We start from the raw sequence: 17,843 nt of genomic DNA on the forward strand, positions 1-17,843 counted from the left end.
CCTCGACGACTTCTTCGCCCTCGAACACCTCAGCATCCGCGTCATAGTCTTCTTCGACGTCCGACGCAGGGTTTGATTCAGAAACGTCCTGGATAGATTCGTCCGACATCCCCTGCATCGAAGATGTCCAAAGGCGCCGGAGCAGATTGCTGGGCCTCCAGGCGCGCAGCTCGAAGCTTAAGCGTCTTCTTAGACCTGAAGCGGGAACAAGCCATACACTCGTCATCGTGGTCCGGCGACAGACACTTGTTGCACACCGGGTGGACGTCGATGTGGGGGTACTTCGAGTAACAGACCGGACATCTCTTGAATTGACTTCGGTCCATGATGGACAGTCGATCGGTCAGGAGCGTCGACTGGGCCTTCCGCGCCGAGAGCACGCGGAAGTACAGAATCCGGCTCGGAGCCAAGCTAGAAGAAGTAAAGCCGAACGCAAGACAATACCGACGTATAGACTAAAGACCTTTTGGTCTCAAGAAAGTTTTTTATCGATTCAGACAAGAGGGAATCAAAGACATCCGAACCCAATGGCGGAAAAAACCAATCTGAGAATGGAGTCGATGCCCATGCGCACTGTAGTCCAAGGGAGGAGCCACCTATCTCGTGATACTTCGAAGACTCTTCCAGGACAACAATGTGCAATCATCCGGACCCAACACTAGGCTGCGATCTATGCACAGATATGAATTCAGCAGCCCACATGCCTCGAACTTAGAGTTACAAAGGGGACATCTTTTAAATGGGCTCCGTTCCATCGACTGGTCGCGTGGCGCAGAGAAGGCCCGCGTGCCGATTCAACATCCCAAGGTGATTAAAGTTTGTAAAGAAGCTGTCGGCACCGATTCGAGACAATACTGACGATACCGAAGGCCTTTTGGCCTCGAGAAAGTGTAGTTTTGATTCCGAACTTCGAGTAAAGGAAAGTACATCCAAACCCAATGGCGGAAAAAAACAATCTAAGGATGGAGAGGATGCCCATGCGCACTGTAGTCCAGGGGAGGAGCCACCTATCTCGTGATACTTCGAAGACTCTTCCAGGACAACAATGTGCAATCATCCGGACCCAAACACTAGGCGGCGATCTATGCACAGATATGAATTCAACATGCCTCGGACATTATTGTTTCTGCAGTAAATGACGAAACGTTTCCACTTAGCTGCATAACATGCCCTGGTAGTGAGTTTTCATGCCTCCTTAATAAAGTTCATACAGTCTGGAGGCAAGTTTAGGTATCAAAACTCTAGGATTTCAGGAGCCAGATCGCCAGGTTCAGCTGTTGTGGATCTGGATGTTGGATTTCTCCATGGCTCTGAGTTAGAAGATTGGGTGTGAGTCTCAGTCTTTGATGAGGCACCACTGACAGTTCTAAGAACGTTGTACCATGGTTGCCTCGCCCATGTGGGAGCAACTAGGATTAGCGTCAGTGAATGTTGGCGTACTTTGCGTGCCACTAGCGGTATTAATGGAGCTGGGGGGAAAGCGTACGCAAATTTGCCTGACCAGTTCATCCATATCACATTGCCTTGCGACTGGATGTGGGAACTTGGCGGCAAAGTACTAGCATTTGGCGTTTTCGCTTGTGGCAAACAGATCTATCTCCGGGTGTTCCCACTTCCGGAAGAATGGTTGGAGCACTTTGGGGTGAATCTCCCATTGGTGCATTTGTTGACTGTGCCTGCTCAGCAAGTCGGCTACTTGATTTTCCTTGCCTGGGAGGTGCTCTGCCATAAGAAACATGTTCCTTTGAATGGCCCACTTCCACATTGCTTGAGCTAGGTGCGACAGCTGTGGCGAGTGTTCCTCCCTGTTTTTTTAATGTAATACATAGCTGTCATGTTTTCCATCCGGATCAACACGGTTTTGTTCAATAAGTGTGTCTTGAATGCTTTTAGAGCTAGAAAGATAGCCATCCGCTCCAGAAGGTTGATGTGCATCTTTTGTTGTACAGTCCATAGTCCCTGTACTGTGTAGTGTAGGACATTGGCTCCACATCCGAGTAGGGGTGCGTCCGCGGTTAACACTTTGTGGGACAGGCTCTTGGAACAGTCGTCCTTTGCAAAGGTTTTGTGGATTCCACCAATGCAGAGAGTTGTATGCCCGACTGGTCACCAACACTAGGTCCTTTAATTGCCCTTGAGCCTGGTTCCACTGCCTTGCTAGGTACTCTTGGAGAACGCATGTGTAGTCTGGCATGAGGGACTATGAATATGCACGAGGCCATCATGCCTATTGGTTGCATAAACACTCGAGCTGGTACTGAGTGTTGGGGCCTGAATTTTTGGATCAGTGCTTGCATGCTGTTGATACGTGCTGCATTGGGGTATGCTTTTGCTGCCAGTGTATCTATAGTTGCTCCCAGGTATTGTTGTACATGGGAGGGTTGCAGATGTGACTTCGGGTAGTTTAGCAAGAAGCCTAAACTGTGCAGGAGATAGTTTTTGACATGTGGTTGGCACACTGCTGGGCCGATGGAGCGTGTATTAGCCAATCGTCCAGATATGGGTACACATGGATGTGTTGCCTTCTGAGATATGCCGCTACTGTAGCTAGACATTTGGTGAATACGCGTGGAGCTGTTGTGACACCAAATGGTAGTACTTTGAACTGGTGGTGCTGTCCTTGTATGGTGAACCTGATACTTTCTGTGAGCAGGGTGTATTGGTATATGAAAATATGCGTCTTTGAGGTCCAGAGTTGCTAAGAAGTCTCCCTTGCGGAGCAATGGTAAGACTTGCTGGAGAGTGAGCATATGAAAATGCTTTGACAAAATGTACAGGTTGAGGGGCCTGAGGTCAAATATTGGTCTGAGAGACCCGTCCTTCTTTGAAATTAGGAAGTATAGGGAGTATACTCCTGTTCCCTGATGTTGTAGTGGGACTGGTTCTATGGCCCCCTTTTGCAGCATACTGATGACCTCTTGCTGCAGTAGTGTTATATGTTCCTGCAACATTGGACGGTACACGGGTGGTATGTTGGTTGAGGTGAGTTCTAGGCAATAGCCATGTTGGATAATTTGCCTGACCCACTTGTCTGTTGTGATATTTAACCAGATTGGCAGAAATTGTTGTAGTCGTCCCCTGACCGGTGTTATATGGTCTCGGGGTAGTGCCAAGAAGTCACTGTTTGGTGTTAGTGGAGGATCTATTTGCATTTGCTCCGCGACCCCTTCCTTTGGTGTTATTGCCTCTGTATCCACCCGTTAGTGTTTTTGCTGTATGTGGATTGTGTGTTACTTTTGTAGCTGGAGGATTGCTGTGATGTATTACTTTGCGCTCCTCCTCTATAATTGGAGCGACAAAAGGAGCCCTGGTGTTGTTGGGACTGGAGAGCTCCCATGGACTTTGCTGTTTCCGCATCCTTTTTCATTTTGTCCAGAATTGAGTAAACTGCTGGACCAAATAAAAAGTCTGGGTTGATGGGCTGATTAAGAATTGTGGATTGAACTTCATTCTTAAAGCCTGATATGCGGAGCCATGCGTGTCGTCTTAGCAGCACGCTTGTATTGATAGATCTGACCGCTGTATCTGCCGCGTCTAGGGCACATTTAATTGAGGCATTGGTGAGGAGCTTTCCCTCCTGTATAAGTTCATCTGCCTGCTGTTTGTAAGGGTCAGGTAAGTGTTGGAGAATTTCTTCTAAGCTGTCGTAGTGTGCCCTGTCATATCTGGCCAGCAAGGCCTGTGTATTGGCAATTCTCTATGAGTTTGCTGCTTGAGCAGCTACTCTTGCCTGACACCTCAAAGATTTTTGACTCTTTGTCCGGAGGAGCAGCCTCTCCGGTAGTTTGGGAATTAGCCCGTTTACGTGCGTTGGATACCACTAGGGAGTCTAGGGGTAGCTGACCCTTAATGTATGTAGGATCAATAGGTGCAGCCCTATATTTTTCAATTCTAGGGTTAATGACCTGTGCCCTAGCAGTGCCTTTAAAAATGTCATGTGCGTGTTTTAAGACGCCCTTCAACATGGGGAGTGTTTTTACAGGTCTCTCAGATGTTGTTAGTGTATCAAAGAGAAAGTCTTCTTCAATAGCATCAGGGTGAATATCTACATTATGGTAGGTAACTGCTCTATCAGGTAAAGAATTAAAGTCCACAGTATCTTCTGTGGGTGATGGCTTAGTTGGGTAAAGTGCAGGTTCTGTAATGGGCAGAGCCCCTTCATTGTCTGGTTCTCCTCCCCCACCCCATGGCTGTGAGTTGGGGTCTCCAGTTCGGTTTTGTGGATAACCAAACCCTACATCTGCATCCTGATCTTCATCTGGGTTGTAGTCAGGTGATGTTGGGGTATTTGGGGTTGTAGGCATAGCTGGATTGATAGGTTCAAAAAGTATTGGAGAGGTAGCACAGTCTCTTCTTTTTTTGAGTGGTATTCTAGGAAAGTCTTGCATTGGCAAAGGCCTTTTCTTTTTTGTGTAAACAGTCACTTTACCAGTTACTGGGTTAATATACAGTTTTGACTGGTCTTCTGTGTCGGTGTCTGGGTGAACAAGCTCTTCCTCCACAGTTTTAGGCTTTGGAGCAGCAGCCTTTGGCTTGGTTGTTTTTGGGTCGATCTGTTTAGTGGGTTCAACTGTTTTTTGTGGTTGTATTGGTTTTTGATGTTGGTCAACAGGTTTTGTTGGTTGAATGTCTTTGACTGGCTTCACCACCTTTTTCGGAACGAGCGGTTTGGTCGGTTCGACAGTGTCTTTAGGTGTTTTGGGTGTTTGAGGTCTCGGCTCTGTGCCCTTTTTTGGTTCGAGGTGCTTCGGCTCGACCGCTTTATTCTGTTCCACCCTAGGTTTCACTTTCGGTTCGACTTTAGTTTTGGGCGTAGGCCTTTTACTTTCGTCGACTGTTTTCGTCCCCTTGTCGATACTAGATGCTACTTTGCTCGATTCAACGTGCTTTGTTTTCGGGTTCAATTCGATGTGCTTTTGCATCGAATCGACATTTTTTGGCCGCGTTGTGGAGTCGACGGATTTCGGCTTTGAGCTTGACTCGATAGCTTTGATCTTCGATGTCCACTCGACGGACTTTGGCTTCGAAGGCTGTGTTGGGGCTATGGCCTTAGGCTCGACCTTTGGTTTAAACAATTTTGCTTCGACGACTCTGTCCGAAGACTGTGTTGTCGACGAGTTTCGGTTTAAATGTAACCGGTGCCGTATGGCATGTCTCAGAGAGCTCTTTGGATATGTTCTTAGCCGGGCGATATAGCGGGGCTGTAGAACTAGAATGTTGATCTTCGCTAAGGCCTGTTGGCGATGCCTCAACCTGAGTCTCGGATATTGTTACAGTGTCTATATGGGGCGGTGTTCCTCACAGTTCGCCCCTCGTCGTCATCTGAGTAGTCTTCAACAGCTATGATGTTTTGATAGTCTTCCTCAAGATCGACTATTTGGTCTTCCTCCTCGAGGTAGTCATCGGAGTCGTGCTCAGAGTACTGGTCTTAGTCTGGATCAGATTCTTCGGCGCTCGCTAGTTCCTCATCGAAGAAGATATTATCGGGATCTGGTGCCGACCGCTGCATTTCTTGCCTCGCCGCCTGTCGATTCCGGATAGTCTTTTTTGACCGGAATTGGGCACAGGCCAGGCATTTATCTTCTTTGTGATCTGGAGATAGGCATTTGTTGCACACGGGCTGTTTATCTGTGTGCGGGAACTTAGAGTTGCACTACAGGCAGTATTTGAATGGACTTCGTTCCATCGACGGCTGGTCCACCTGGTGTCGAGAAGGCCTCACGGCCCGATTAGACTACCTAATTGCAATAGAAAGTGTATCGGTACCGAGCGCTGAACAATACCGACGGATCCGAAGGCCTTTTGGCCTTTAGAGAAGAGTTTAGTTAATTCCGAACTTAGATTGTTGGAAAGTACATCCGAACCCAATGGTGGAAAAAAACAATCTGAGGATGAAGAGGATGCCCATGCGCACTGTAGTCCGAAGAAGGAGCCACCTATCTCGTGATACTTCAAAGACTCTTCCAGGACAACAATGTGCAATCATCCGGACCAAACACTAGGCGGCGATCTATGAACATATATGAATTCAGCAGCCCACATGCCTCGAACATAGGGTTATCGGTTTTCTGTTAAGAATTCGGTAGTGCGAGTTGAGGTTCTTGGGGTAGATTCAGGGCTCCCCCAGGGTCAGGGATGCAATGTTACACCTTCAGCTGCACTAGGGCGGCCGGGTGCTGAGGCCCAATGTTATCCAATGGAGGATTGGTGGGGCATCCTATTGGTGGCTGCTGAAAAGCAGTCCACTTGGTTGTGGGAGCAAAGCTCCTGGACTTTAGCTCAGGGCGAAGGGGAAACAAATTAGCACCAAAGGTGCACCCTCAGCGACACTAGGGCGGCCGGGTGCAGGGTGCTTTTTTGATGTTGGTCACCCTGTTTTCAAAGGGGAACCTCCGGTTTGCAAGGGCACTGCAGGCTTGGGGACGAAGGTCTTCTGGTTGCTTCCACCACTTCGACAGGCAAGTTGGGAAGCTAGAGGTTGGTTAGGCAACGTTGGTTTGGGCACACATGGCTGTGGGGCATTGGGGCAAGAGGTGCCTTATGGAGTCTGATCTTCTTACCAGCTCCTGGTCGCGGTTGGGGGGACCGCCCAGATTTAGGCTGCAGGCATAGGCTGGAGGCTTGAGGCAGGTCAGCGGTCACAGATCTCTGGTCAGGATCGCCGGGGTGACTTCCTCGTTGTGTTTGCCCACTCGAGCTTGGGCCGTGGACGGCGAGTGCCGAGTGGGGCGGATTCGCGGTTTACAGCAAGAGGTTGCAGATGTACGAATCTGGTTTTCACAGGAACCAAAATCTTTGGGGTTGAAGACAGGCAAGTCCCCCGGGATTTTCGAGGTTGCTGGCTGCAGGACACACTGGGATTTCGCAGGAGCAGGTTCAAGGATGAGGCCTGGGGCCAAGTCGGAGGGTGTCTTTCTCTTGTTAGCTGCTGCATGTCTGTTCGGTTCTTCTTGCGGTTTCTTCTTGTCTGAGGAAGCAATATTCGGGGTTGCCCCTAAATACTAGTTTCAGGGGTTCCCGAACTACAAGATTTAGGGGTGTTACAGGTAGGTAAAAGGCAGGGACCAAAGGTACACCCCCTATTAGGCCAACATCCAGTAGGAGGGGGGCATGACCCTGTCCCTGGTTGGCCGAGTCCCCCATCTGCAAAAAGGCCAGGACTGCGAGTTGTGCTTCACCTTGCGTCCCCACCTGAGGGGTGGAGTTGGCAGAGGTGGGCACACCTCTCTTCCTCACTTGTTTTTCCAGCCGGTTCTCCCGCCCAAACTGGGGGGTAGAACAAGTGGGGACCAGTTGCTGAAAGCAGCAAATTGTCTGGAGAGGCTCACAAAGGCGGTTTGCCTTCGAAGCTTCCCCTGCCCAGCCTGTGGGAGGAGGTTTGGCACCTCATCCCAAGATGTGCATTGTTTCAGGCTCTCGACCCAGGGGTCCAGAAACAAGTCTGGTGGTGGCAGCTTAAACCAGCCACTCAGCCGGGACACTAGAGGTGGGTTACTTTTAAGGGGGCATCTCTAAGAAGCCCTCTGTGCGTTTTTCAGTAAATCCCACACTGGCATCAATGTGGGTTTATGGTGCTGAGAAGTTGGATACCTAACTTCAGTTTTACGTGTAGCCATTATGTGGCTGTGGAGTTTGTAATGACAAACTCCCCGCACCATACTCTTAATGGCATCACTGCGCTTACAATGTCTAAGAATGGACTTAAACACTGTGGGGGTACAGGGCTCATGTACCTGTGCCCACACCACTGGTATAGTGCACTCGGCTAGAGGGGTGACTGACTGATGCCAGGGCAGTGGGTTGTAGGCATGGCACACCAGGATGTGCCATGTCGACTCTTCACTTTGTTCTGCACAATAACACGCAGCCTGCAAAGGCAGTGTGTGAGTGTAGCGGTACAGGGCCTCCAAGGGTGGCACAATAAGTGCTGCAGCCCTTAGAGGTCTTCCCTGGTCACAGTGCCCTGGGTACCTGTGGTAACAGTTACCAGGGGCTGACCTGTGGCCAGAGATGCCAATTGGATTTTGTTTTAAATGCAGGTTTAGGGAAAGAAAATAGGCCCTGGGTACGTGGTTGGCAGGAGCCCAGGGCACACTCAGTCAAAGCAGGTCAGCATAAAGTGGGGGCAGCTACGCAGAAAGAGGGCACTTTCTCCAAGCAGGATTATGCAACACATGTTTATCTACAGCACACATGCCTCAAACATACCTTTGAAGATGGAGATGGTGCCCACGCACAGTGAATAAAGGAAGGAGTCAAAGCACATCTCGCAATTCTGAAGCCTTCTTCGAAGAAAAACTTGCAAATGTCCAAGCACAACACTAGATGCAAAAGTATGCAGAGCATGTTCATTTAGAGCCATGCATGCTACAAACATACCTAGGTATTGTCCTACATGTTGCATTTCAATTTTAGCGGGCTACCAAGTATCAAAGGGAATTAGAAAACAAATAACCGTGTCCCTCAGGTTGAAGTACTTACTGAGGGCTTGGTTCTGGCTCACTCTGCTGGTTGGCGCTGAAGGTCTGCATGGCCTGGACCTCCTCCTCCTCTTCATCTTCACTGGAAGCTTCCTCAGCAGCGTGGTTAGAGCGTGGCGGAGGTGCAGTTGCAGTACCATCTGCCTTCTGAATGGACGGTTTCTGACAGATATATTTAGGGTCTCTTCCAAGGTTGCAGATCTCTTCAAGCAGCTACAACACAACAGAAAAGGAGTATTAATGAAGTGACATGGAGTAGAAGCCATGTGCAGATAAACAGCAAACACAAATGTAATCTCAGAAACTGTCTGCAAGCTATGGCCCTCATCTCAGCAATGTCCCATCAATACATTTCCTACAGAAGGAGTAGTTTGTTCTGTAACTCCAGTTCTGTAGTAGGGGTATCTCTGTTATAGTCATAATCTAGTGAATAGTCCCGCCCATGTGCGTGGACCCCGGCAATCAAAAATATTATCTTAAGTTGTCAAATCATGCAGAAACTGCTAAGACACAAGAGAGAATTTAAAGACAAATAATGCAGCCTATATCCACAGGCTACACTGTCCAGTACTTCAACTAGAAATTCCACCAAACACCACACACAACACAGCCTGCCCAGTTTCTACCATAGAGAAACTTGTCTCTACCAGTAAAAGACTCTGAAATGATAGTGAGGAAGGCATGGACAGACAAGCCCCATAGGCTGCCATTATGTGGCTTAAATAGGATACTGTGCCTTTAAGAGAACTTTCCAGAACTTCCTCCCAGTATCCCAGAATGCATAGCAGGTACCTTTTACTTTCAGTTCTTTTTGAAGGCGTAGCACGCCACACCTGTTGCATTCCTTACATGAATAATTATCTCCACCGGGGAGGAGGGCGGGCGCTTAGGACTATAACAGAGATACCCCTACTACAGAACTGTAGTTACAGGACAGAAACTACTCTTTCTGTAGTAGAGGATCTGTGTATAGTCATAATCTAGTGAATAGAATGGCAAGCCCATCCCCACACCAAAGCGGCGGTGGAGAAAAGAAATTGACACCACTACTGTGCGAACAAATTCCGCAGCGAAGCCTGTCCAACCTGAGCATCTGCCCTGGCATCAGTGTCCAGACAGTAATGCTTAGCAAAGGTATGAACCGACTTCCAAGTGGCCGCCTTGCAGATCTCTGCAATCGGAACATTACGGAGTAAAGCGGTCGTGGCAGCTTTCCTTTGGTGGAATGAGCCTTAGGTTTACCCCCTAAGGTCCTATTAGCTTTTTGGTAACAACTGTATGCAAGACACAATCCACCTAGAGATGGACTGCTTAGAGGTAGCAAGACCTGTCCTGACCAACCCATAATTGACAAATAATTGGTCTGACCTACGAATATCTTTGGTTTTATCCAGATAAAATTTCAACACCCTCCTAACATCCAGGGAATGTAAAGACCTTTCCGCTGGAGATGAAGGATTCTGAAAAAACGTAGGCAACGTTATGGTCTGGTTGACATGAAAATCAGAAATAACCTTGGGAAGAAATTTAGGGTGAGTACGCATAACAAGCTTAGCAGCATGAAATACAGTATAAGGTTCTTGGCAACACAACGCCTGAATTTCACTCACCCTGCGGCCCGATGTAATGGCCACGAGGAACGCCGCCTTCCAGGAAAGGTGCTGCAACGAAGCCTTATGAATAGGTTCAAAAGGCTCCTTCATCAATCTGGACAGCACCACATTTAATTCCCATGAAGGCGAAGGAAGCCTGACAGGAAGGAACACTTTCTTCAAGCCTTCCAAAAAATCTGATCACAGGGATCTGGAAGAAGGAAGTCTGTGAAGGGCATTTCCTGTAGGCAGTCAATGCAGTAAGATGAACCTTAATGGAATGAACATTATGGCCAGATTGCGCCAAATGCAGAAGGTAGGGAAGGATGACGTCTTCCTTGCACGTCGTCGGGTCATGATTCTTAGACTGGCACCAGATACAGAACTTCTTCCACTTGTAAGCATAAGAAGTCCGAGTGGAAGGTCTCTTAGACTCCTTCAGTATGTCCATGCAATCTTCGGGCAGATTTAGATGGCCATATTGCACTATCTCAGGAGCCATGCCGCCAAACTCAGACGAGAGGTTGGGGTGCAACATCTGCCCCCGAACTTCGTGAGAAGGTCTGGCCTGCAGGGCAGCCGAATGCGAGGAAGGAGAGACCGGTGAAGCAGGTCCGTGAACCACCACTGTCTGGAACATTCCGGGGCAATGAGTATCATCCGAGCCCTGTACCGGGCCAGCTTGATGAGCACCGCCGGAATCAGGGGAATGGGTGGAAAAGCGTACACAAAGCTGTTCGACCAGTCGATCCATAGCGCATTCCCCAGCGTCCCTTGCTGGTAGTACCTGGAGGCGAAGTCTCGGCATTTGCTGTTTTTCGGCGGTGGCGAACAGATCTACGTCTGGAGTCCTCCACCTTGCGAAGACTTCTAGTACTTAGTCATTTATAACCCATTCGTGGTTTTCCTGAATCAGTCTGCTCAGTAAGTCTGCCTGAACATTCTGCACACCTGGCAGATGGGTAGCTGTTATCGTCAGTCCTCTGGCCAGAAGCCAGTGCCAGATCGCCTGCGCCTCCTGTGAGTGTGTGATCTCGAACCCCCCTGCTTGTTGAGGTAATACATCGTGGTCGTATTGTCCGTCTGTACAAGCAGAGAGTTGGTCCGGAAGGACGGATGAAAGGCCTTCAGTGCCAAGTGAACAGCTCTGAGTTCCAGGAAATTGATGTGATACGTGGTCTCCATCGGGGACCACGTTCCTTGAATCTGTAGGTTTCCGGAGTACGCTCACCAGCCCTGGAGAGACGCATCCGTCACGATAGTCTGCGTGGGAATGTCCTTGTGGAACGGAACCCCTCGGAGGAGATTCTCCGCTGAACACCACCACTTCAGAGACTGAAGAGCATGCAGAGACAGTCGTATCTTGTCGTCCCAAGATCCTTTCCTCTGATCCCACTGATCTTCCAAGCACTCCTGCAGCGGTCTCATGTGCAGCCGTGCGTGCAGCGTCAGGAAGATAAAAGAGGCCATCGATCCCAGTAGAGAAGACACCGTCCTCACTGTCGTAGATGGAGTGGTCATAAGAGCCTGAGCCTTCCGAAGGAGTGATAATCGTCGCTCATCCGAAGGAGACACGCTTGCTGACAGCGTATTGATGGAGGCTCCCAAGTACTGTATGCATTAGACCAGAGTTGGGACAGACTTGGACATGTTGATGTGCAACCCCAGCTTGTTCAAGAGAACGCACGTCTTCTGGAAGTGTGCTCGAGCTTCCGAGAAGGAGGATGCCTTGATCAGCCAATCGTCCAGGTACGGGTAGACAAACACCTTGTTCTTCCTCAGGTGTGCTGCTACCACCGCTATGCACTTCGAGAACGTTCTCGGCGCAGACTTTAGTCCGAATGGGAGTACTGTGTATTGATAATGATTGGCGCCGACTAGGAACCACAGGAACTTCCTGTGTTTGTGTGCAATGGGCACATGGAAGTACGCATCCTGTAGGTCTATAGCACATAGCCAGTCTCCCTGTTGCAACTGAGGATAAATCTGATGCACCGACAGCATGCAAAACTTTTCCCTTTGAATCCATCTGTTTGCCTGTCGCAAATCCAGAATGGGCCTGAACTTGTTCTTGTCCTTCTTGCGAACCAGGAAGAACCAGGAGTACAGACCTCGTCCTCTGAGACAGAGGTACGTCTTCTATCGCCCTTTTCCTTAACAAGGTATCTGCCTCCGCCTGAAGCTCGCGCAGCTGAAACTGCGTGCTGACCGGTGGAATTGCTGGAGGCGGGCTGGTGAACCGAAGACTGTATCCATTGCAAACAATATTCAGCACCCACTTGTCTTGAGTAATTTTTCTCCACTCTGCCAGAAAAAATTTGAATGCTTCCCCCTACCGGAGAGGGTAACATCTGGGTGAAGTAGGTGCTCAGGGCCTAGACCCCGCCGGGCCTTTGGTCGCTGGAGTCGACTGTTGGCCTCCTCCGCCCTTCGGCGTTTCTGGAACGGCTTACGGAACTGTTGATGTTGCTGCGACGTTCCCGAAGTTTGGCCACGTCCTCTGCCCTGCCCACCAAACCGCCGTTGGATTTCTTCGCTTCTTCGCACAGCCGTGAGCGTTTCGGCCTCCGCCTTCATGCGGGCCATTTCGTCATCCGCATGTTTCCGAAAAAGGGTCTCACCAGAGAATGGAAGGTTGGCTACCCTTTGCTGTGCGTCCGGTTTTAGTTAAACACACAAAGGGGGCATCAGTTCCTCTAAGAGTAAACCATAATCTAGTTCGCTCAATAGTATAAATGAAAGGAGAGAATGTTCTGAGTAATGTGGTAATTTGCTCTGTAAGAAAACCATAAAGAGGGGAGAGAGATGTAGGGTGGGTTGATTCTCCTCGGTGACCTAGTGCCCTCAGAAGACCGTACGAGCGCCCTGAGTCATCATTGGGCGTTGCTCCTAGTGTGGGTGGCGCTTCAGTCCCTCACGGGCCCCACAAGGGGGCTCTTTAGCGGAGTTCTTTTGGTGGAGATGCCGCAGTTGTGCATGCGGGTATGAGGGCCTAGTGAAAAAAAAAATATATATATATATATATATATATAGATATAATTATTGGGTCAACATCTCTCTCCCCTCCTTATGGTTTTCTAACAGAGCAAACTACCACATTACTCAGAACAGTCTCTCCTTTCATTTATACTATTGAGCGAACTAGATTATGGTTTACTCTCCTAGAGGAACTGATGCCCCCTTTGTATGTTTAATCATTAGTCTTGGGAGCAAGGGCACTGGACCTCGACTATTTCCTTTTTGTTTCCTTATTTAAGCTTCCCTTCCCCCCCTCTTTTCGTGTATACACGTCCTGTTTTATTGACGTAAGGCGGAGCCAGGCATGACGTCGCTGGTTAACCCCATGGCAAAAGCCATATGCCGCTAATCGGGATGAGTCTGCTGCAGCGCTGATAATCTGATTCGCTACCAGCATCCCTTCGTTTAGCACTTCCTGGAAGTCTTCCCGCTTATCGAGAGGCAGGTGTTCCGCAAACTGCTGGAGGGAGTCCCAGAGGGCGCGGTCGTAGCGCCTTAAAGCTGTGGCACTCGCAGCCTTCATAGAGGTCCCCGTTGTTCCAAATACTTTCCTTCCAGCTGAATCCATCCATCTAGACTCTTTATCCGGGGGAACCGTGGATGACAGCGTGGTGGTATGTTGTTTGCGAGCCGCCGTCACAATCACAGAAACCGGAGGAGGTTCCGCCCTTAGAAAGGCCAGGTCCGAATCGGGAGCCCGGTATTTTTTCAGCAATCTCGATGGGGCCGCCTTAGTCACCGCAGGGGTGAGGAAAAGGTCCATGGCCGGTTCCTCAAGGCCCGGCACCAGAGGTAGTGGACGAGACCGGTGTTTCTGGTGCAGTGTCTCGAAAATGACTGATGTCTTAGGCGTGGGCACAGTCAAAGATATGCCCAATTTGGCAGTGCCTCTCAAAAGGACATCACGGAACGCCACCAGGTCATCAATCGGCGACACACTCGTGTCCGGCGATCCCGACAAGGTCAGAGAGTAGTCCCTGGTCCCAGAGGACCTCGTGCGAGAGCGAGATCTGTGCCTCCTATGGCGGTGTCTCGACCGCGGGGACGACCTGTGGCGCTATCGCTCCTTCCTCCTAGAGCGGGAGTGTGATCTCCCGGCCCGTGGACGCTCCGCAGGTTTCCGTGGGGGCGTCTTCCTCGGTGCCTCCTGGGGCCTAGGTCTAGGAGTCCGCTTAGGTGGTGTCGGCAGAGGAGGCAGTGACGCCAACCTTGGAGGAGGGACCGGGGTTATCACCGACCGAGGGGCAGGCCCATGCGGTGGAAGCGGTGGTAGTGGTCGTCCTGGCAGAAGTGGAGGGTTGGTGGGAGGGTCCTCCTTAGGTACAGGAGGAGGGGGCGACCTAGGCCGAGTTGGTGTATACACCACCGAGTACACCGAGCCCGGTGACTCCTTCGGCGAAGGGGACTGTGACCCAGCCCCTTCAGCAGGCGATCGCTTTCTCTTGCGTCCTCCACTAGATTCAGCCTGACTTCTGGCGCCAAAACTCCTCGCGCCGTTTAGGAGAGTTGGAGCGACTCCTAGACGCCGATCTCTTCCCTCGACGCCGAGCGTCGCTTTTCCAGCGTCGAACGTCGCCTCCACGACTCTGGCGTCGAACACCGCCTCCGCGACGTCGACCTCTTCTTCCTCGACGCAGAACGCCGCCTCCGCGACGTCGACCGTTCCATTCGACGACGAGCGTCGACTCCTCCTTCGAGGTCCTAGACGTCGAGGATCCCCTCGACGCCGATCGTCGTCTCGACGGCGACTGGCGGTGTCGCCTCTAAGGCGAGCGCCGACGCCGGTCGCTCCTTCGACGTCGATAGGTAGACGCTGACGTTGACGATGAAGATGCAGTAGACTGTCTCGACGGCGGCCTATCCAGGCCCTTTGACGTCGAATCTTCACGCCGTCTCGACCCGGAGCCCCAGGGGAGATGGGGAACACACTGTCGTCATCCCTCTCGACGTCGTCGTCGATGCAATCGACGCCGAAGGAGACCTGGACTGTTAACTGGTCTTCCGGCCTCTGGGGAGCCCCCCAGAGGCCTCAGCAGAGGCAGAGGCAACCTTCCCAGCCTGCCCAGACCCACCTGCAGCCGTCTCTCTTCAAAGCCTTGAAGCCTAATCTTCAGCCTGTCACTTAGGGTCCTTGCTGAAAGTTGCTGGCAGAGGTCATTCTTCAGGGACATGTGTTTCAGGGAGACCGACTATGCAGACGTCGTGTGGATCACTCTTGGCCTTCCTTCCACATGCTGGGCATTTGTCGAAAAGACCAGGCATTTTGGAGCCCTAAAAGCCTGAACAAACACACAGGAGAGAAGAGAAGCACCAAGAAATATAAACTCAAACACTTATCCAAAAAAGTGACAAAAAAGTGACAAAAAATCCAATACACCCTTGAAAAAAGGGAGAGCTCAATGCCAGGGTCCTGTAAGCAGGAGCCAGAAAAAAGAACTGAAAGTAAAAGGGACCTGTTATGCATTCTGGGATACTGGGAGAAAGTTCTCTTAAAGGCACAGTATCCTATTTAAGCCACATAATGGCAGCCTATGGGGCTTGTCTGCCTTCCTCTCTTATTTTCTTTTTATTTTATTTTGAAAGTTTTATATAGCGCGGACAAGATCTTCGCAGATATCAGAGCGCTTTACATAGAGGGGTACATGATGGAGCATAGTTATACAGATACATCAGTAGATCAAACAGTACAAATAGGTGTCTGCAAAGCCAATCATGTGAGCAATAGGGCAACTCATACAAATAAGCGAAGGGGTCAAACATGTAGTACAAATCAGTGCAGAGTATAAACAGAGTTCGAGATAATAGTTCAAGTGTATTTAGCCATGAGGATAGCTTGTACTTCTTTTTTGAAGAGTGTAGTGGAAGAGATAAGCCTGGTTTCGGGAGGGAGTGAGTTCCATATCCTAGGCGCCATTCCTGAGAAGGAGCGCTTATATGTTTTTTCCTTCCGGAATCTCCGAGGTTTCAGCAGAAGATTGTTTGTGCCTCTAGTGTTTCTAGCTCCGCCAGAGATTGTCAGTTTCTGAGCTAGGTAGCCGGGTGTGTTTAGGTGTACCGCCTTGTGTGTCATGCAGGCGATTTTCAGATGTATTCTGGCTTCAAAAGGCAGCCAATTCAGGGATTTCAAGTCAGGGGTGATGTGGGAGTGCTTTTTTGAACCAGTGATGAGTCTCGCTGCAGTGTTTAGAGAAGCTCTTAATGGTGCGGTTGTAGTTAGGGGGAGTCCGCAGAGGGTGGTGCTGCCGTATTCAATTCGAGGGATGACTAGTGCTTGTACTGCTGTTTGGAAGTCTTTGGCTGGGAGGAAGGGTTTAAGTTTCCTCAGAGTGTTGATCTGGAAGTTCGCACCCTTTGTTGCCTTGCTGATATGTTGCTGCATGTTGAGATTGGTGCCGAGGGTTATGCCTAAAGATTTGGCTGAGTCCACGATGGTGGGTTGGACATTGAGTGCGGTTAGGTGTTTAAGCCAAACTTGAGTGGTGGAGATCTTCGCTGGAGGTGAGATCAGAAGGAATTCTGTTTTCAGGGCATTGAGTTTGAGGTGATTATCGGCAAGCCAGGATTGGGTGCTTCTGATCGTAGAGTTCAGGAGCAAGATGTCATTGGGGGATTGTAATTTGAGATAAAGTTGGGTGTCATCAGCGTACATGTGAAAGTGTACATTGGATGCTTGTAGCAAGGTGGTGAGAGGTTCCATGACTAGGTTGAACAGAGTTGGTGATAAAGAGGATCCTTGAGGGACGTCTAGTGTTACAGGTATTGGCGAGGACATCGGGTTGTTGCTCTTGAATTTCTGCGATCTGTTATGAAGAAAGGAAGTGAACCACTTGAGAACTGTTCCAGATAAACCCATTCTTGTGTTTAGTAGTTCTAGTAAATTTTCATGTTTAACGGTGTCGAATGCTGATGAGAGATCAAGAAGGATGAGGAGGCAGGTGTCGTTTTGGTCTAGCATTTGAAGTGCGTCGTCAATTATGTGAGTCATTGCCGTTTCTGTACTGTGTCCTGCTCGGAAGCCTGACTGGTGAGGGTTGAGGAGATCAAATTGTTTAATGTGTTTAGTCAATTGTAGTTGTGCGCATTTTTCCAGCAGTTTTGCGAGAGTGGGAATATTGGTAATGGGACGGTAATTGTTGAGATCAGAGGGGTCGGCTGTAGGTTTCTTTAATAGAGGTGTGACTTGACCAACTTTGAGGGAGTCTGGTATGCTTCCTTGTTGAAGAGAGCTGTTGATAATTTTAGTCCAGCGAGGGAGAAGCAAAGGGGTAAAGTCTTTTACTGCGGTAGCAGGAAGGGGGTCCGTGAGGTGATTGGATGGTTTCAGGGTGCTGAGCAGTTTGCCAATTTCTTCTTCCGAGTATGTGCCAAAGGTCGACCATGTAGCATTGTTTTTTGGTTCAGTGGGTGCTGGGCACTGGGGTTTGGAATAGAGGCTTGCGTCAATGAGGAGATCGCTTTTTATGTTGTCGGTTTTTTGGATAAAGAAAGCAGCGAAGTCTTCACAGGAGGGTGCTTCGCGCACAGTGTTGAGTGGTTGGGGTTGATCCTTGGATTGTGATCTGATTAGCTCAAACAGTTTTCTCGGGCGGTTTTTTGCTTGGTCGAGCTGGAGACTGAAGAAGTTTGATTTTGAGCGTTTTATTTTCCTGAAGTAGGCGTTTCTCTTTTTCTTCAGATCTTTTAGGTGCAATGCAGAGGGATCTGATCTCCAGATACGCTCTGCCATTCGCATGTCTCGTCTATCCTCATTGAG

At 49.7% G+C, this 17,843-nt stretch overlaps 1 protein-coding gene across 2 annotated transcripts in view; it reads right to left on the reverse strand.

Annotated features, from left to right (window-relative positions):
• HUWE1 (HECT, UBA and WWE domain containing E3 ubiquitin protein ligase 1) overlaps nt 1–17,843 on the reverse strand; it is a 1,800,886-nt gene that overhangs the window by 1,405,208 nt on the left and 377,835 nt on the right. For both annotated transcript variants that reach the window (XM_086940169.1, XM_086940170.1), the window contains one exon: nt 8,482–8,693. In XM_086940169.1, coding sequence (XP_086796295.1) covers nt 8,482–8,693 — 212 coding nt within the window. The remainder of the gene's footprint in view (nt 1–8,481; nt 8,694–17,843) is intronic.

The sequence above is a fragment of the Lissotriton vulgaris genome, chromosome 10 (genome assembly GCF_964263255.1).
Source record: "Lissotriton vulgaris chromosome 10, aLisVul1.2, whole genome shotgun sequence".
NCBI lineage: Eukaryota > Metazoa > Chordata > Amphibia > Caudata > Salamandridae > Lissotriton > Lissotriton vulgaris.